Raw genomic sequence first — 21,087 nt, forward strand, 5'->3', positions numbered from 1 at the left:
AACATTAGGTCAGGAAGCAAGCTCAGGGAGACTTCAGTGGAGACATAAAAGAGGAAGGGGCAGGACAAATGTCATGAGTGTATGAAGAAAGGCAGAGGGATAGTGGCAAAGAAACAAACATGCACACACACACACAGAGGGGCAGCTGTCTACTTAATCACTCAGTCTTGGTGACAGATAAGGTTAAGAGAACGGCGGTGTCCTGTCATGCCACCAGCACCAGCCAGCACCCATATAATGAGCTATTTTTGTCTCTCTTAGTAACACAAACACATCACAGATGCACAAACTTCAAAAGCACACACACACTCAAATGACAGCGCACGGAAATACACACACACAATTCAAATACACACCTATGTGATTGTGTCTGTGATGTAATTTGTGTCTGTCTTCCTTCGGGCCTGTTGTGTTTTGTTCTGTTGTTTTTTTTTTTTCAGTGTGTTTTTGCTCTTTTGTGTAGTTCAATTTCGTAGGGAGGATCCTCGGCCCACGTGGACTGACGGCCAAGCAACTGGAGGCAGAAACCGGCTGCAAGATTATGGTTCGAGGAAAGGGCTCCATGAGAGACAAGAAGAAGGTATACACACACATAAAAGCACACGAGATACATGCTTTCACCCTCTCATTGTCCGGTCAAATCGGCTTTTGTTCTCCCTAATAGACCACAGGATTATGCATTATGTTATATTTAGTTAAAGGAATAGTTCAACATTTTGGGAAATACACTTATTTGCTTTCTTACAGAGAATTAGATGAGAAAATTGATACCAAGCTCATATCTGACTGCAAAATATGAACCTAGAGCTAGTAGCTGATCAGACTGGAAACAGGGGCAAACAGATAGCTTGAATTACCCCAAAATGTAAAAAAAAAAAACACCTCAACACCAGCACCTCTAAAGCTCACAAATGAACACACTACATCTTGTTTGTTAAATCCGTACAAAAACTATATAAAGACACATGAGTGTTATGATGTCTTTACAGTAAATATAAAACTACAACCAGCAGCCATTTAGCTTAGCTTAGCATTGAGACTGGAAACAGGGGCAAACAGCTAGCTTGAATCACTCCAAAATGTAAAAAAAACCCTACCAGTAAATCTAAAGCTCACAAATTAACACACTACATCTTGTTTGTTAAATCTGTACAAAAACTATATAAAGACACATGAGTGGTACGATGTCTATACAGTAAATATAAATCTACAATCAGCAGCCAGTTAGCTTAGCTTAGCATTAAGACTGGAAACAGGGGCAAACAGCTAGCTTGAATTATCCCAAAATGTAAAAAAAACCTTACCATTAAATCTAAAGCTCACAAATGAACACACTACATCTTGTTTGTTAAATCCGTACAAAAACTATATAAAGACACATGAGTGGTACGATGTCTATACAGTAAATATAAAGCTACAACCAGCAGCCAGTTAGCTTAGCTTAGCATTAAGACTGGAAACAGGGGCAAACAGCTAGCTTGAATTATCCCAAAATGTAAAAAAAAACCTTACCAGTGAATCTAAAGCTCACAAATGAACACACTACATCTTGTTTATTAAATCTGTACAAAAACTATATAAAGACACATGAGTGGTACGATGTCTATACAGTAAATATAAAGCTACAACCAGCAGCCAGTTAGCTTAGCTTAGCATTAAGACTGGAAACAGGGGCAAACAGCTAGCTTGAATTATCCCAAAATGTAAAAAAAACCCTACCAGTACCTCTAAAGCTCACAAATTAACACACTACATCTTGTTTGTTAAATCTGTACAAAAACTATATAAAGACACATGAGTGGTACGATGTCTTTACAGTAAAAGTAAAGCTACAACCAGCAGCCAGTTAGCTTAGCTTAGCATTAAGACTGGAAACAGGGGCAAACAGCTAGCTTGAATTATTCCAAAATGTAAAAAAAACCTTACCAGTAAATCTAAAGCTCACAAATTAACACACTACATCTTGTTTGTTAAATCCGTACAAAAACTATATAAAGACACATGAGTGGTACGATGTCTATACAGTAAATATAAATCTACAATCAGCAGCCAGTTAGCTTAGCTTAGCATTGAGAGTGGAAACAGGGGTAAACAGCTAGCCTGGTCAAGAAATAGTCCTGCAGACTATCCCCTTGTTAAACAGCAACTTCAGACAGAGGCAGGCTAGCTCTTTCCCCTCATTACCAGTTTGTATGCTAAGTGGTATCGATCGTCTCATCTAGCTCTCGACAAAACCGGAAAGGTTTATTTCCCAAAATGCCAAACTATTGAGCCATTGGGTTTCAGTTATTTTTGTATGCTCTGAAAATCAACTGGCTTAAACTTTGGTTGAGACAGGTAATCCATCACACTTAACCATCATTTGTGCTTTCATTATTGTCAAAGTTGCATTCAAATTGATCCTTAACCAGCAATAACAAAACAATTACAAAATATAACAATAACAAAAATAAATGAGGATGTGATTTTCACTGCAAGCAAGTTTTAAGATGTGTTGGAGAGGACTTTCAGCAGTGCCGACATGAGTGGAATCCAATAGGTGACTGCAAACTGCGAAAAACATGTTCAGAAATTTTAAAATAATTATCCTTTGTTATTTTACTGTTCTGCAGTAAAATTGAGTTCATGTAATTTGTAAAAAAGGGGCTGAAATGTGCAAAAAGATGTAGTCCCAAAAGAAACTGAAAAGAAAAAGAAAAGAAACTGTTAATACATGTTACAAAAAGCAGGTATCAATCTATCTATCTATCTGTCTATCTATCTATCATCTATCTGTCTATCTGTCCATCTGTCTGTCTATCTATCTGTCCGTCTGTCTGTCTATCTATCTATCTGTCTATCTATCATCTATCTGTCTATCTATCAATCTATCTATCTGTCTGTCTATCTATCTGTTTATCTATCTATATCTATCTATCTATCATCTATCTATCTATCTATCTGTCTATCTATCTATCTATCTATCTATCTATCTATCTATCATCTATCTGTCTATCTTTCTATCGATCTATCTATCTATCTATCTATCTATCTATCTATCTATCTATCTGTCTATCTATCTATCTATCTATCTATCTATCTATCTATCATCTATCTGTCTATCTATCAATCTATCTATCTGTCTGTCTATCTATCTGTCTATCTATCTATCTATCTATCTATCTATCTATCTGTCTATCTATCTATCTATCTATCTATCATCTATCTGTCTATCTTTCTATCTATCTATCTATCTATCTATCTATCTATCTATCTATCTATCATCTATCTGTCTATCTTTCTATCGATCTATCTATCTATCTATCTATCTATCTATCTATCTATCTATCTATCTGTCTATCTATCTATCTATCTATCTATCTATCTATCTATCATCTATCTGTCTATCTATCAATCTATCTATCAGTCTGTCTATCTATCTGTTTATCTATCTATATCTATCTATCTATCTATCTATCTATCTATCTGTCTATCTATCTATCTATCTGTCTATCTATCTGTCTGTCTATCTATCATCTATCTGTCTATCTATCTATCTGTCTGTCTATCTATCTGTTTATCTATCTATATCTATCTATCTATCTATCTATCTATCTATCTATCTATCTTTCTAACCGCCCTTCTCTCACAATGAGTTTTGTTGCTCAGTTTTTCTCTCCTGTCCTGGTGTTCAGTCCATCTGTCCTCCCTTCCTCTCCCCTGGTGTCTGCTGTTGGACGGAGTCGGCTCAAGCTTTCCAAACGGCAGGTGGAGCAAGTCCAGCATTCCTCCCCCCCACCCCCTCACCTCCCTCCCCCCACCTCCCCCTTTCTCTCTCTCTCTCCCTCTCTCTCCAGAACATTCCCTACCCCGCACGCCCCTCAGAGAGAGACACACACAGAGACAGAGAGGAAGGAAAACAGAGACACAGTGGGAGGCAACAGGGGGAGAGGAGAAAAAGATGTTGACTTTTAGTGCTCTTCAGAATGATACATCTCACTTGACAAAACATCCACAGAGGATATTATCTCCCAGCGTACCACACTGAGATAGAAGGTTTCATAATTTCAGTTTCAGCGAGGGCTGCAACCTAAAACGCTAAAGATTAATTTATTATTTACATAATAACCAATAGTTCAGGCTATAAAATGTAAACAAGCCTACAGACATGTTAGTTGCTCTGTCAGGCTGTACTTAAAGGAACACTTTGATGTTTTGGGAAATTCGTTCATTGCTTTCTTGCAGAGTTAGATGAGAGGTTTGATACCACTCTCATGTCTCTACGGCAAAAAATAAGGCTACAGCCAGCAGCTGGTAAGCGTAGCATAAAGACTGGAAGCAGGGGAAAACAGCTAGCCTGGCTAGGAAGTCAGTGCACCTGGCCAAGAAATAGTTCCAGCTCATAACCCCCCCTTAAAACCACAACTTGTCATTTTTACTCTTAGGTTTTTGTATGGATTAAACAAAAAAGATATAATGTGTTAATTAGTGAGTATTACAGACATTTGTTGGCTGATTTTCTTTTACCTTTATAACACAGACTGCTTACAGTTGTTATGCTAAGCTAAACTAACCATCTCTTGGGCTGGATGTAGCTTCATATTTAGCATATAGACATGAGAGTGCTATCAGTCCTTTCATCTAACTAAGCAAGAAAGCAAATAAGCAAAATGATTCCTTTACTGTACGCACAGCTGTGCTTTGAACTAAATGCTAACATCAGCAATGACAATGCTAACGTGCTGGTAATGTTTATTTTGGTCACCATCTTACTTTAGCGCGTTAGCGTTGTAGCATTTGCTAATTAGCACTAAACACAAGCTGTGAAGCTGATGGGAATGTCACTAGCTTTTAAGTATCGGACAGAGTGACATATTGACCTGATGATAAAGCTACGTCAAAAATTAAGGGATCACTAAAGTAATTACAGCTCATCCTGAGGGGAACATGATTGTCTGGACCAAATTTTGTTTAAAATTTCACTCTGAACCACAAGTGTCAACCTTATGGTGAAACTAGAGGAAAAGTTAGACGATCACCAAAGTCATTTGGAGAGTGCATCCAAAATTTCATGGCAATCTATTCAATATTTGCCAAGATATTTTTATTTGGACCACAATGATGGACAGATTGAGTTATTGACTAATATTGCCATCCCTAGTGTCCTAGAGTTCCCAGAGGGCAAACAGACTTCGGTCAAATTGTTTAATTTAATGATGAACTTCAACAAAATATTGTGATGATAAGAGAAAACAGGGAAAAGCAGATAATCCATTTTAAAGAGTAGCCAGTTCGTGTTTTGTATTGTTCTGACTAACAAATTCAACCAGCAGCAAGGTCTGCGTTTGGTATTTTTACTTTACAAATGACTGAAACGATGAATCAACTACTAATGCTGTCATTATCATTTAATTAACATTGGAAAATCAGTTTATTATCTAATCATTTCAGCGCTAGATTTATTGTAAAAAAGAGAGCGCGAGCAATGGCAAAGACCAGTGTAGCATGTTGGAGAAGAGTTTCCAGGAAGGGGGATTTTGGGAGGTTAGAAAGAAAGAATCAGATTCAAGTAAATCTGCGATAAAATGTAACACCAAAATTGTGTTTCCACTGAATAGCAACATGGTTATTTCACAAGTTTGATAACGCCTCTAAAGCTGCATTACATGACCTTGAGCCTTGTGTGTGTGTGTGTGTGTGTGTGTGTGTGTGTGTGTTTGTGAGTAGTTTGAGGCCGATCCAAAAAACAGCCAAAAAAGAAGAAAAGCGAAATCCTGTTCCCTCTCTGCAGTAATGGACAGAGCTCACGGTGCATTCAGACGGAGCATTTCAAATGTTTTTTTTTTTTTTTGTGTGTGTTTCAGGAGGAGATGAACCGAGGGAAGCCCAACTGGGAGCACCTCAGCGAGGACCTCCACGTCCTGATCACGGTGGAGGACACACACAACCGGGCCAAGATCAAACTCCAGCGGGCCATCAATGAGGTCAAGAAACTTCTAGTACCCGCTGTGAGTATGCGTCCGACCTCGCGGTATCAAATATTACAGACTGGACTGATGGAAAAACTCTGTGTGACTGGATGAGAGTTCACTGTGTTGGTATGCATGGAAGGGGGAAGGGGATTGTCAGTCCAAAAGTGTGTGTTTGTGTCTTTTTTGTGTTTTTGTCTGTGTGTGTGTGTGTGTGTGTGTGTCTCTCTGTGTGTATGAGAGAGTATGTGTAAGGGGTTAGGGTAATTAGGGAACACGCATAAAGGGGTTTCCATGGTAACCCCGGGTTGTTTGAAAGGCTGAGGGGAATGAATGGAGAGTCTGTTCACTCGTTCTCCCCACTCCATCACTCCTTTCACTCGTTCACAACTCACTTCATTCCCAACTACTGGCTACAGTATTCCTTTTTCTCCCTGGGTTTTTTTTGTTGTCCGCACAAGGGGACATTTTGATTGCGCTCCTCAACATTTCTCACATTCTCCAGCCCACCTACAACCCCCCCCCCCCCCCCCCCACCCCCCCACCCCCCCCCCTCACACACACACACACAGGCACACATACGCACATAAACATGCAAAAACATGACCACAAACAAGAAACACACTTCTGAACTTTGCAAAGACGTGGGCATATAGGCACAGAGACACACACTCTCTAATTTTAATGTTTTGTCTGACAGAGACGCACAAAAGCATATATTTTGAAATCACAAGGCTCCTTCCTTTTTTTTCCTCTGCATTATTTGCAACAATAGAAACAGACTGAAAAGACCAGCAGGGGGATTTCTATTGCAGCAATCAGCCGTCACTTTCAGTTCCAATCACAGCACGGTATCGGCCAACCCCAAAGGTTAAAGGATGTAAGAAGTGTCTACAGGCAATCAGGAGCTGAACACCTGTTAATCTATGTTTGTGCATGTGTGTCTATCTGTGTGTGTGTGTGTGTGTGTGTGTGTGGAGGGTGAAGTTAATAATACGTGTTAGTTTAACCCCCCCGACCTTGCTTTCGAACTGTAAATCAGTCAAGCTTTTCACCGAGCTGTAACTAGAGCTAAGAAGCTAGTGTGTGTTTGACACTGAATATGTCCTGTGTGGTTGAGTGGCTGCGTTCAAGGTCTAGTCAACTCGATTTGAGACAATGTAAGAATTATTTTGTGCAGAAAAGATTTGAATTGTATCATAATTAGTTTCAGCACACTGTAACATTTGCTGACTTTTTGACCATACGCTCACAAAAGTTAATTTGCATGTTGAATGGCTGAATGGCAGTACTCGCTAAGAAAGCTGACTGTCCTGTTGTTCCTGCATGTGTTCGCGTAGGCTGAGGGGGAGGACAACCTGAAGAAGATGCAGTTGATGGAGCTGGCCATCCTCAATGGAACCTACAGAGACGCCAATGTCAAGACGCGTAAGGATGACATCATAGCTAACATGTGGAGGAGGGTTGGTGGGTGACAAAGGAGGGGTCTCGGTACAGGAGTCCACTGTATATATGAACAATGCCTCTGTTTCTCCTGTTAAATAGACTGTTTGTCTCCTTCTTGTCCTCTCCTCTTCTTCCCCTGTCTATTGTATGTGTGTGCGCTCTGTGTGCGCTCGCGTGTGGGTGTACACATACTTGCATTATTGTATGTTCGTGTGCCGTACAGCCACCGCCGCCTTTCCTCTAGCGACCCCTCAGGCGCCTCGAATAATCACAGGCCCGACACCCGTCCTGCCTCCCACCTTGCGCAACCCAGCTCCTGTCACCACGCCGACCATCATGCCCCTGATTCGTCAGATCCAGAGCTCCACCCTCGTGCCGGGAGCCAATCCGCATGCGGCACTAGTGCAGCAAGGACCCGAATCTGGAATTATCTACACGCCCTATGAGTATCCCTACACACTCACGCCCTCCATATTGGAATACCCGATTGACTCAACTGGAGTATTAGGTAAATAAATGCAAAAGTCCATCACAGTCATACATAGACAATGGATGTATTATGAGAACTGGATATTTGACTCCAATGAAAGTTGCCAAACAAGCGCATAAAACTTTTCTCTCCCTGACCCCGCCCGTTTGTCTAATAGACTGAACATTGAGTGAACATCATTCATATAAAACTTGCTTTTCTAGGCCCTGGGGAAGTTTTACAAATACTGAATCTTCATGGTTTAAAAATTCAGGAAACACAGTGTAATAATCGGCTCTCTGTCAGCAACTTACAGTAACACATGTGTTCTGTAATAGCAGCCAATGGGGAAAATGTGTAAAGTTCTGCAGGGGCCTAAAACTAAGACCTGAACCTGGCTTGTAGGTGCATCTTTGTGACCTTACTTGACTTGACTGGTGCCGCCAAATTTGAGCCCTGAACCCATCCATTAGTGTGAAGCAAAGCATATGACACGTTGCAAGTAGATGATTGGCTCAGTCAGAGAGAGAAAAGGGGAAATGTATTTAAAGGATAAATTACAAAAGAGGCTTAACCTAAGGTCCACTTACTAGCTTTTTTCAGAGCTTAGTTTCGAAATGATCCTCCTCAACATATGGAAGTAGCTCAGTTGTCATCACATGATGTAGTATAGCACTTTATTTTCATGATAACTGGTGAACATGTATGAGTTGGGATGTGTTTTATTGTTAAATACTCTTTCCAAATTATATTTTTTAAAAATCATACATGAGCCAGAATCGAGCCTGAAGCTTTACCCCAAAAAATGTCCGGAAACAGACTGAAAACCAGATATGAAACCAGTCAACATCAAGTTGGGTTTGATAGTAAAACGCCGCGGTTCGCCACTGGGACAAATTGGCTGCCATATCCAGCTCTTGTAATACATCCACGACATACATTGATGCATGCTGATGCTCATTGCTGGGCTAACAGTCCCTTCTCCCTGTGTTTTTGCAGGTATGGCTTTCCCAACCAAAGGCTAAGCGATAGCAACCCTTCCTAGCACACACACGGACTGGCTTGCAGAGACCCCCTCCCCTCCCCCTCCCCTCTTACCCCCCTACATACTTGTCCTACAGGGCAAACACTAAAAGTTTGCTCATACTTTAGGATGACAGATTCCTCGACAGTCATTCTGTAGTCAAGTGTCCATTCCTTCGCTCATTACTCTGTTAATTTCCTCTTTGTATTAGCAGACTAGTGTTGTGGTGTGACAGCATAACCTATTTAACTTTTTTTAATAGTTCAGCTTCCGCTTGTAATTTTAACACATTTTAGTGAACCCATAGATATTTTAGCGCCGCTGTTTGTGATTTAATATACTGTATGTTAAAGCTTATTTTGATCACAAAGCTATAGAGTGACTTTGCTTACAGCTGATATTGAATCTACTAGTGAAGCTTAGTGAGAAATTAGTGGTTTGGATTAATCTTTTCTTTAGAGAACAGAGCAGAAGACCACAAAACAACAAGAAATTCTGCCTCTTAGAAGCGTGATGTTTGACTTATTTTCACCCTCAGCCTTGAACACTTTGTAAATTCATGGTTTCACTGATGTTGGTGCCATGGGTGGACTGTCTGATGTCTTTCTGATGAGTAACCTTCTGTGTTCTGTTTTGGCAATGTCATCGCGCTGTTAGCAGGTGCCATGACCACTAAGGTACGACGCCACGACAAGAGAATCCATCCTTACCAAAGGGTAGTGACCACAGACAGAGGTTAGTTAGCTCACCAGCCACTTTATGTGTGTGTATGTGTGTGTGTTAGTGTGCGTGCATGCAGACCAATGGACCAATTTCAGTTTACATGTGTCTGTAATACGGCATGCCTAAAAAGAAATAACTGTATCAGGCAAAAAGGTCACACGCTGAAGCAGCTTCAGTGTAAAATGTGAAACAGTATTTGTTGCAGTGAAAGTGAAATAAGTGAGCAGATTGAGAGGAACCATGTTAGGGGTGACAGCTGCAGTGGTTATCTTTGCTCGCCTGTTAGATAAACTGGACGGCTTGCAGGCCGGGACCCTCTCAATTAGAATGGATCACTCCATTCATGTGACTCGGTCCTTGTGACTCTGGATTTGGAGTCCTCTCAGAACTTTTTTTTTTTTTGTTGTTGTTTATCTCTTCACTACTACTTTTTACCCTACAAATACTGTGGGAAGTTTTATTTATACCCAACTTCATTCCAGTAGATTTCCACAAAATGTATTTTTTATTATTAATTAATTCCTGTGTTGTGCCCAATGACTATATGATACTTAAAGTAACAGTGATTGTTTCCTAAAGGTCATTCAATTCAAGTGCATTATGATCTTTGGTCTTTACTACTAAAACACAGCGTGTGATAACTACTGAAGTCTGTGTTACAAGCTCTTTTGTATGAAATACTGTTGTTTGTGGTCTTATCAGTCACCCACTGGACTTTATCATTGGGACTGTTTACATCTTTCATATATTTCCTAGCCAGAGTGGTGCTGTTACCATGTATTTAGCTGCAAAATAAATTTGTATATAGGGATTTTAAGGATTTAAGTGCTTATATGAAGCTTATGGAACAAAATCGCTTGGAAATACTTGTAGTATTTTTTTTTTTTTTTTTTTTTTTTTTTTTTTTTTTAGTTTTTTTAGTTTGTAAATTTTTATTTTTGTTTTTACGGTATGCTTTTTATAGATGAAGTGTCTCCATGTAAACTTCAAACTTTATTCAAAGTGTGTAGCTACTACTGTTTTAGTCACCGCGAAAGGTGGCAATGAAGGCAGTGTTTTGCTCTGTGTATTTAAGATGAGGTGACCTTCTCAATTCACAGGCCTCGTGACTGTTTTATGCAATAGAAATGGACTAGCTAGCTACATTATGTGTGTGTGTGAGCAGTGGTGCTCTTGTTGTACACGATGGACAAAAAACACTAAAAGGCAATAAAGATGACTATTGAAAAAAATCTCTAAAGCAAACCAAAGCCTCTAAATTCTTGTAGTTAGACTGTCTATTGTTAAAATGTTTCTTAAGTCCCTCTAAAATCACCATCTCTTAACCTCTCATCGCTGTCTCTTATGGTGCCTCTTTGCTTACTGTAGTTATTAGGTGCTCTTCTAATACTTCATAGCAAAAAGATCAAACCATAATCAATAATCAGTAAACCTTAATCACAACTGTTAATCATCAAGATCTTATGCCTGCTGCTAAACAACAGCTCTAGCTGTCAGTGAGTGAAAGTATTTCTGAGGCCCAGACACTTCTCTTTGGACATAAAGGTCACTCTCTCACCCACATGAAACCATGCTGTCTCCCTCTCTGTCCATGGTTTCACTGTCTGTCTGCTAGACGTAGCACAGCTAGCATGAGTAGTTTCACTATAGCAGCAGTCACATGATAGGAGGGGTATCTCCTAAAACCTACCCATGCAAACACCTTCATGAGCGCATGTGAGCATCGCTAACCAGCCATTCCTTATGTCAACACCCGGTGGTTGATGTAAGTCCTTGTGAATGGTTGTGCATGGCTCATGAAGGTGTTCTGCTGCTCCTACCTCGTGCCCCTTGTGCTGTGTGACTGCAGTAGATCTGCCTTGTTGTCATCCTGACGCCACTAGCTGACACTAATCTCTTTTCTATCTTTTTTTCTTTTTATGTCCCCTTTTATGTGCCCTTTTTTTCCTTTCCACGTCTGTCCGTCTCTGTCTGTCTAACTCTAGCTGCCACGGCAACTAACCCATGACCCCTTGACCTTCTGACCTTTCCGCCCACTGATGACCCACCCATCTCTGCCCGCTGGCGTGCTCATTGGCCCACGGCCCCGCCACTCCCCCAGCTCAGCCAACCAGAGACCAGCACATTGGGAACAACCTGGCTGCTTCTGTCTAACCAACCAACCAGACGACAGCGATCATGGGAATAAACCTCAGGACCCCGCCCATCACCGAGTCCTAACCTAAACTTTACCAAACGTGCCTTCCTTCCGAAAGTTCAAAGCCAGTCTAAGATTTTTTTTATAACCATCCAACAGCCACAATCCCAATTTGTATTTGCCATGCACAACCAGTAGACTTTATTGGGAATGGGCCCCAAAGCAGTGAAGGGCTCCCAAACCAATCCCTGGCTGTGCCAAACTGTCTCTCTGAGCTGCCCTGCCCTCAGTCCATGTGATGCAATAATAATGACTCTATTAATAGCATGGTAACTATACTGATTATGATGATAATTGTACTTATCCAGCACAGAAACCCTCCATAAACACTAAACTAAAAGAGATATGTTGATATTTTGACGTATTTTTCCTCATTGGGCGCTGAAACTTACCAAGTGTCTTTTTAAGTGTTTCCTCTTTGTGTCAACATACATTAAATGAAAGGTTCATAATTTGTCAAGACTGTTTAAAACAACAGTCAGGTGCCCAAATGAACATTGACACATGTTTTTCTTGCTGGAATCATTCCTCCTGTTCATACTGGCCGTTACAGGATCCCTTCGTAATACGATTTCAATGTAAGTGATGGAGGACAAAATCCACAAGCATCCCTCAGTGCATACATGTGTTTCAAAAGTTTATCTGGAGATATTATGTAGCTTTAGCCGTCCAAATTAGTCAATTCAAGTCAATATCTTTCAAATTTACTGTCTTCTTAGTGCCAAATTAATTCTTTCTGTTGCGATCATTAAAGATATCCACTTTAATTGACTAACTCAGACAGTTGAAGCCTCATATTATCTTCAGAGAAACTTTTAAATACATTTTTGCCAAAAACGAGGGCTGTGGATTTTGTCCTCCATCACTTACATTGAAAGTGCATTTGGAGGGGATCTTTTAATGGTCAGTATGAACAGGAGGAATGATTACAGCAAGAAAAACCTGCTTCAATGTTCATACGGGCACCTGACTGTTGTTTTAACACACTTGAAAAATTGTGAACCTATCTTTTAGTTTCATTATAACACATAATTGGTGTTAAAATGTTCATATATTAACACGCTTTCCCTCGAAATGTAACACCAATGTGTCGTTCCAGCGATCTATTTAAAATGTCTCTTGCTTTTTTTTAAGAGCGTATCATTTTTTCTGCTTCGTTTACCTTTAAAAAAAAAAAACGTCTCGCTAGTGTGACTTCCATTTCTGTTTGCCACATTTTGAACAAGTGACGCTAAAAAAAAAAAAGCCATCGCTCACTCGAGTTAAAACGCGCAGAACTTCTCTCGTCATGAAGCGACAGGTGCTCAGTGAGGAAAAAACAAAAAAAAACTGAAATCCAAAATGCCAAAGTATCTCGTTTTTTTCTAAGTAGGTAAGGCACGTTACCCTCGAAGTCGACATATACAGTATAAATGCCAAGCCTGTGCTCACTCACAGTACAGATACACACACACACAAACACACACACACAAACACACAGGGAAGGTTGCACTTCTTTTGTCTAAATGTAGAGGATTTACACAACGATGCCTTTGCCTTTATCACACTACAGTATTGTATGAGCTTGAACAAACAGTGCCTTTATTTATGGAGTGCGATGGAACAATGTTACACCTAAATCTTTCACTACCACATTATGGATTTATGCCCGGCGTGAAAATTATGTCATTTGGGTTTATGCAGATGAATTATGGCTGCAGCCTAATTGTCATTGACAGTTTATGGCTTTACATGCATATAACTCTTCTCAATTCCTATTTTAGTGCCAAAAAAAAGTGGCTCATTTGAATTGGCACTGAGCTCCGACTACAATGTCTGAAATGTTTATGTGAGGTTCAGATGCCTCAAGAGAACAGTGTTATATTTTATCCTTTCTTTTTTTTTTGTTTGTTTGTTTGTTTTTTGATTGTTTGGTTGTTTGATTGTTTTGTTGGAGATGAATTCGTCCATACATATATTTTGCATGTGTATCCGCTTTTTCTCAGAGCACAAACAGTTTGACTGTGACTCTACATACATACACACACACACACACATACAAAAAAAAATACAAAACACCTGATGCCTTGATATCAAACAAATCATGGAGTCGTAACATCTGTAACAAGTTTATAATGTATTTTTATATTCTATTTTGTACGTGAAAATAACATTAAATGACCTTTTCAGATAAGAATGTAATGCCTTATTATGGAGAATAATTTGATGAATTTAACTATCTATCTGTCATGTGTCATCAGTAATCCTGTCACCTTCTCAATGTCCTGAAATACTGGAGTCTCTGATGTTTTCTGTATTAACTTGAGCCTTTTGAAATCAGCATTGCTTGCCTCCTGTGCCTTTTGTATACGAGTGTGACAATTAACAGTGTAGTTCAACATTAATCTACTCTTCTGTGCCAAGTGTAGGTTACTAACTGTTACCACTTCTGTGATTATTAACCACTTTAATTGTATCTGTCTCTGCTTTGGACTCCTTTTAAAATACATGTGTGTCTAAAAAAAAGAAGTGAAGAAAAAAAAAAGAGAAAATGTTGATCGATGAACTTTTAACTTTTAAAGTATTCTGAGCAGGAATAACTCTTTGTACTGGAAGGCAATCCTAGCACACTATTAAACTCATAGTTGTAAAACTAACAAACTTTGTTGCTTTTTCTCTGTAGCACTTAATTATGCAAATCAGCTTCCTTTCTGCATACTAATCACCAAACACTTCTTAGATACTGAGAAAAAAGTGGTGGTTTTGCATCAGCCAGTCCTTTGACTACACAAACATCCAACAGATACTTCAGACTAGATGCAGGGAAAAGGCCACAACATGTTTCTTCCCACTTCTCCTTTTACTGTGTTCTTTCCCTCTTTCTCTATCTTTTCTCGTCATTGAAGTGGGCATTTCACACATTTGTGTAATAAGAGAGAACAAAACACACCCAGCTCACCATGGTTTCTCAGAGGCATGCACATGTATAACAGAAAAAAAAAAAAAAAAAAAAAGGAGGGGGGGGGGGGGGGGTTCAGGTTTTGGAGCACTAGATGGCTAGGGGATTGAAGGGAAATTGATTGTGCAAGCTCGCCCTCAAACATCTGCAGAGTAAATATTACACAGGATAACAGTCTGTCCCTGAAGTCTACGCTAATAACCTACATGTGTCATAGTAGCAACATTTGTTTTAATCAGGCTTTTGTTTTCATCGCTAATGGTGCGCTTATTAAAAATTAAAGCATAGAAAAGTTAATTCGAGCCTTTGACACTTGAAGTTAAAAGTGAAAATTCCCTTTAAACTAGTACACACATTTGCAAAAAGGAAAAAAAAAAAAAAAATAGAAAATCACATGGGGTTTTCCATGGTGAATACAGCAGTGGGTGGCTCATTCGTCCTCTCCCTGCCCTTCCTGCTTTCATTGTGGAGTCGGGGGTGATATTGAACTTCAGGCTTGGAGTTGAGCCTGCTCTGCAGCCGCAACCCCAGCCCCCTGATCAGAGAGAGAGAAAGGACATAATGTGACCGCTGCTGACAATCCTCTGGACAGGAAGAAGCAGAGATAGCAAAAAAAAAAAAAAAAAAGGGGAGAGAGAGAGAGAGAGGACAGGGATGGGTGGGGGTGCGTGAGTGTTTGGATGGGTGTGTACTCTTGTCTGTTTTTCCTGTTTTTAGTCAAGTTTTCTTTCTTTTTCTTGTTCTCCTCGTCTGGTATGAAACACTCTTCAAGCATCTGGTAATGTATTCTGCAGTCAGCTCTCGCCATTGCCAACACTGGGGCCCAGAGCACCCAGCGCTTATAATCAAAGTGTGTTTGTGTGTGCATGGGTGTGTGTGTGTGTGTGTGTGTGTGTGGGAGAAAAAAGAGAGAGAGAGGAAAAGACAGGTTGATTTACATTGCCTATGTATGCACGGCATTCTCCACATAATGAACAGCTCCAGATTTCCTCTGCTTGGTAAATATTTAATGACCGAGTGGCGGAATGATTTTAGCTGGATAACAGTGGAGTCCTAAGCTGCGGGGAAACGGCTCAAAAGTTGTATTTCAAACCCCTCTCTCCTCTTGTCCTCTTCCCATGTAAATAAGGCCAACTCCCCCTAACTCCACACACCCCTCTGAGGCAGTTTAAAGACCCAACACTGTCTCCTTGTCTCCTTGACAACCAGCATACACTGGGGTCCTGTCGTGGCCTCTCTGTCTTTTGTGTTTGGGAGCTCAGAGAGACAGAAAGAAAGAAAGACAGAAAGAAAGAAAGAGAGAGAGACAGGAAAGAAAAAAAAAGAGGAAGAGAGGAGGAGAAGATGAAAACAAGAGTTGCTGAAAAAGAAGATGACAACAAAGATGACATCACAGCTATTTTTTTTTTTTATTCCCACAACCAAAAATTTGATGATGATGATGATGATTAGCCCAAGGCACAAAATGGGTGGCAGCTCAGTCTGGGAGTGTGAGCGCAGAGAGAGAGAGAGAGAGAGAGAGAGAGAGAGAGAGAGGAAAGAGAGAGAGAGGCCCAGGGCTGAATGGAGCATTGTGGGAAGACAGTGGGCACACTGGGCAGTAACACAGAGAACACTAACTCACAGATCATGCCAGCGAGTCTGAAAACACCCACACTGGGCGACAATGGCAAACTTCATCGCTCCACTTGGCCCCTTCTGAATACACACATACAATGGCAGAATCCAAATAAGATGCTCTGTTATTTGCGAAATTCAACACACTAAATTCCTTCACTGCCTCTGTCCCTTTGACCGGCAGCAGATGGCCACAGACGTGCGCGTACGTGTGCGTGTGTGGGGGGTCTTGTAGCTGTGTTGCATCATGGGTAAGTACGCAGCAGGGTTGAAAGGTGGGAAATCGTGCACTTACAGGCCTGACAGGTGTCATATGGAAGTTAACACATGCAGCTCTAGGCCTACTTCTCTACTTCAAGTGGTGCAAACAGCAAATCCAACTTGTATCTATTGTGACATGCATCAAATTTAACTTAATCAGCCAATTAAATCTATTTAGACTGAGGACTAATAAGAACCAGAACCAATGAGTTTGACTCCGCTTTAGTTGGTTTTGGTTCTTTTTTGTCAGCTCTCTGCTGCCTCCCTGTGGATCATATGAGGAAGTTCACGCTTTATTCTTAAAGGACAAGTTCACAATTTTTCAAGTCTGTCTTAAAACAACAGTCAGGCGTCCATACGAACACTGATAAAATTTTTCCTTGCTGTAATCATTCCTCCTGTTCATACTGGCTGTTAAAAGATCCTCTTCAAATGCATATTAAACGTAAGTGATGGGGGCCAAAATCCACAGTGTGGCAAAATGACATTTTGTGCAAAAAATGTATTTAAAAGTTTATCTGAAGGTTATATGAAGCTTCAGCAGTCTGAGTTAGTCATATCAAGTGGATATCTGACACATTTACAGTCTTTTTAGCATCAAATTACCTCTTTGTGTGTCTTCAGACAGTGTTTCCCTGTTGAGCTGCAGTGGAAGTAACAAAAAGAGGGACTTTGGCACTAAAAAGACTGTAATGTTGAAAGATATCTACTTGATTTGACTCATTTGGACGACTGAAGTTTCATATTAGCTTCAGATAAACTTTTAAGTACATTTTCGTCACATACATTTCAAGTGTGTCATGAAGGGATCTTCTATTGGTCAGTATAAACAGGAGGAATGATTACAGCAAGAAAAACCTGCGTCAATGATCATCTGGACTCCTGACTGTTGTTTTAAGATTTAGAGTAAATTGCAACAGGTGATCAGCTATAGACAATATATGACAGGTAAACTAAATCTGTAAATAACCTTATTTTACCCAAGGCTACGGAAATCCACTCAAAACAATATATTATACCGTCTATTCTGTTAAAGAGTCTATTTCTGTTAAAACTACTGAATATAATCTTTTTCCTGGTTGCCACTGACAGAATCACTGTATACTAGTAGCAGAATGGAGGAATGGTTTGAAGAGAAGTCTGTTTGTACTCGGTCACATCTTTAAGTACAATCTATGAGTGGACTGGTAATGAAGGAGAAACTGCAAAATCTACTGAGTAACATTTACAGTTAATTTAATATCTAATAATATATATTTGAATGCTTTTTATAATTAATTCCAGTTATACTGCAAGTCCCTGAAATGCATGCACTTTAATAATATATGTCTTTAAGACTAATAGAATCTGACTGTACTGACCATTAAATGTAAATTGAAGTAAATTTTATATTTTTATTTATTGTATTTTCTTTTTTATTTACATGTTATATTTTTGTACTTGATTTTTTAATGTTTCTGTTTCTCTACTTAGACATAGAGATTGAGGATTTGTATATGTACATGTCATGGTTGTTTGCAAATTCATTGTTCAATAAAACATGTTTTTAAAGGTGACAAAAGGAAGTTTTAGCAAAAAGTTAAAATAAAATATAATGTACATATGTTAAATGAAGACAAAATAAATTAAAACATATAGAGATGATTTCAGACTGCTTTCAAGTAACTCTATCTCACTTTATGTACAGTAAGATTTAAAAACATTAACATTGTGCGTATATTTATGCCTGCGTGGTGTTAGAAAGTAACTAGGTACCTTTACTGGAGTAGTACTGTAATACTAGAACTATGAGGTGTTTTCATTTTATACTTTATTCATTACATTTCTGAGGGAGATATTGTACTTTTCCCTCCAGTTATTTGACATTTAGAGTTAATTGTTCCTTGTGAGAAGAATAGAATAGAATAAAACAGAACAGATCTTTATTGTCCACCAGGTGGAAAATTGTCTTTGGCTCACCAAAACATAAAGACTCACAACACATGAATGTATAACTGATAGTGAACATGAAGGACATGAAGGACTTCTTACATAGATTTTTAGTTTCAGATGAACTCTATAGCGCCTCCCGGAGCTCAAAGGCTCAAACTGGCTGAATAGAGAAGATTTTTAATACAAGTTTATAAGATGTGATGCACTCTGGAGGTGACTGTGAAAACAGAACTTTTAGGCCTAATCATACTGGATTAGTTATGATCTCATACTGGAATCACTTTGTGAATAACATGACATGGAAAAAGGCTCCTACCTACTTCCAAACTTATTCACAGATCCACCCAGCTAAGATATATTTTTAAAAATCAGAAAAGATATTGATATCCATTGTACATTTTGTTGTAGCTCCTCTGACACTGTTTATTTTGACCCTTTTGTGAGACTCCTTTGGAATAACGTGTATTTTTATCAAAAACCATACTGATGAAGTGTTATATTATTCTGGAAACATGTAGTAAAGATAATAATAATAACTTTATTTGTGTAGCACTTTTCAAAACAAATGTATTGTTTTGAATACTGTTACGACCCAGCTCAGGGGAATCTCTGGCGCAACATGAAAAGAATGAGACTCCCTTCTTCCCGGCTCCCAAGAACCACCAGCAACAAGGGATTTGGAGCCTTTTAAAGGTTTTATTGAAAATCTTCAAGGCTTCAGGGTGGGCTAACAGCAAAATAACAAACAAAGGTGAACTGACGCTGAGCAACCTAAACTTACCTACTCAAACAAAAAGAACAAAAGACAACCTAACTCCTAATGTGACAAAAACAGGAGAAAAAAAGTGAAGTTAAACAAAAATGCTACCCACCATTACAAAACTTGGGCTGGTATATCATGTAAGCAAATTTACATACAACATTTCACATTGAAACATGTTGACTGGCAGGTTGGTTGGAAGTGCACTGTAAAAAAAAAAAATCGTAAAAAAATCGTAAAAAGTCTGGCAGCAAAAGTTGCCTTTGGTTGTTCTACAGAGACTTATTTTAAAAATACAGATATTTACTTTGGACATTGTCTACATTTTTACAGTCCAACCATTGTAAAGTAAAAAGAAAATTTCATTATAAAACATCGCTAGAATGTTAAACAAATGTATAAATCTACACAAAAAATGAAAAAGATTGCAGAACTTCCTTAAAATTACCTAATTTAAATGAAGACTCTTGTTTTCATACAGTAATCTAAATTCATAGGTTTATCCAATCCAATTAAATCAACTACAATTTGGAATGTCCCTAACCCTAACCCATAAAACCAAAGAACATCATGCAGGTTGATTAACTTTATAAATTAACTTCACATTAATTAACTATTTGAACAAAAATAAATAATCTGATCTAACATGTTTTCCAGGATCTAGGGTTCATAATTTTGTATTTTTATGTAGTATTGATGTGTGTGGATATGTTGTATGACTTCTGCCATTCTGCCACCAGGTTGTGCCTTTGAGTAAGCAGAAGTAGTAGAAGAAGAGGAACTTCCTCCAGTTGCAGTAGTTAGCACAAAGCTAGTGGGTTTTAACAGCAGCAAAAATAAGCTGGTGGACTGTAAGCTACATATACTGCTTTGTTGTGGTTGTAAAGTGCACAGATAAAAAAAACTGCAAATTATACTACAGCCTGAGTCTTTGTCTGCAACACATGACTACTGGTATATTTACTCGCCAAATGGAAAATCTACCCGCATTTGGCGCTTGCACAATGAAACATAGTATTCTATCTGATGGTTACTTTTTTCTGCTGTGGATTGTGTAGACTAATACCTCCATTAATTTAGAACACTGAAATTGTTCAAACATCAAGTATCATCAAGGAAAAATACCATCTTGTTTGCCTGATCTTGAAGGATTGCATTTGTACCACAAGCTGTGGTTGAGTTGCATTGACTTTGAACTAGTGAGGGACCTCGAACAGAATAATGAAGCTCTGTCATGAAAAGCTGTGAATTCATAAGCTGTCTTGTCTGAATCAGAAACGGTCTGGTAATATTAAGCATGAAACAAAATCAGCGCAGGTATGCGAAAATGCTTTCAACAAGCTTTGAGCTCAATCCTGTCTCGCATTGTTTTCTTGCTCCTGGTAGACACTGTCTTTAAAGCCTGGGTTGTGCACACTATACTAGAAGCCACCCTTTCATGTCTCAAAACGTTAACTGTTTATGCTCAATATCTACAATGATACAAATAGGTGATTCAGCTAAATAAAAACTGTCAAGTCTTTTCGAGTCATCTGCCTCAAATCAAAGTCAAGTCGAGTCTTATCAGTGTTAGTCAACCAAGTCGCGAGCCCTCAAATTTGCGACTCGGGTCAAGTCATGAGACTTGAGTCCCCAACCTCTGACAAATATTGATTGAACTTTCCTTGGCCATGGAAATAGGGGCTAAATTAAAAAACAGGAGCTAAACTCATTCCAGAAACAAACAAATAAGCTAATACATTATCAGTATTAACATACAGATGTGAATCTGC

The 21,087-nt window shown here is 39.1% G+C and overlaps 1 protein-coding gene across 12 annotated transcripts in view; it reads left to right on the forward strand.

The window, feature by feature from the left end:
* qki2 (QKI, KH domain containing, RNA binding 2) overlaps positions 1–21,087 on the forward strand; it is a 28,938-nt gene that overhangs the window by 4,265 nt on the left and 3,586 nt on the right. The window contains exons 3-9 of one of the 12 annotated variants that reach the window (XM_067576172.1): positions 464–580; positions 5,844–5,987; positions 7,289–7,376; positions 7,618–7,902; positions 8,839–8,862; positions 9,548–9,622; positions 11,596–19,575. In XM_067576172.1, coding sequence (XP_067432273.1) covers positions 464–580; positions 5,844–5,987; positions 7,289–7,376; positions 7,618–7,902; positions 8,839–8,862; positions 9,548–9,622; positions 11,596–11,618 — 756 coding nt within the window. In that variant the 3' untranslated portion in view covers positions 11,619–19,575. Of the gene's footprint in view, positions 1–463; positions 581–5,843; positions 5,988–7,288; positions 7,377–7,617; positions 7,903–8,838; positions 10,422–11,595; positions 19,576–21,087 lie in introns of those variants that run through there. The other 11 variants (XM_067576171.1, XM_067576167.1, XM_067576168.1 and 8 more) reach the window with 11 other exon arrangements.

The sequence above is a fragment of the Thunnus thynnus genome, chromosome 20 (assembly GCF_963924715.1).
Source record: "Thunnus thynnus chromosome 20, fThuThy2.1, whole genome shotgun sequence".
Taxonomy (NCBI): domain Eukaryota; kingdom Metazoa; phylum Chordata; class Actinopteri; order Scombriformes; family Scombridae; genus Thunnus; species Thunnus thynnus.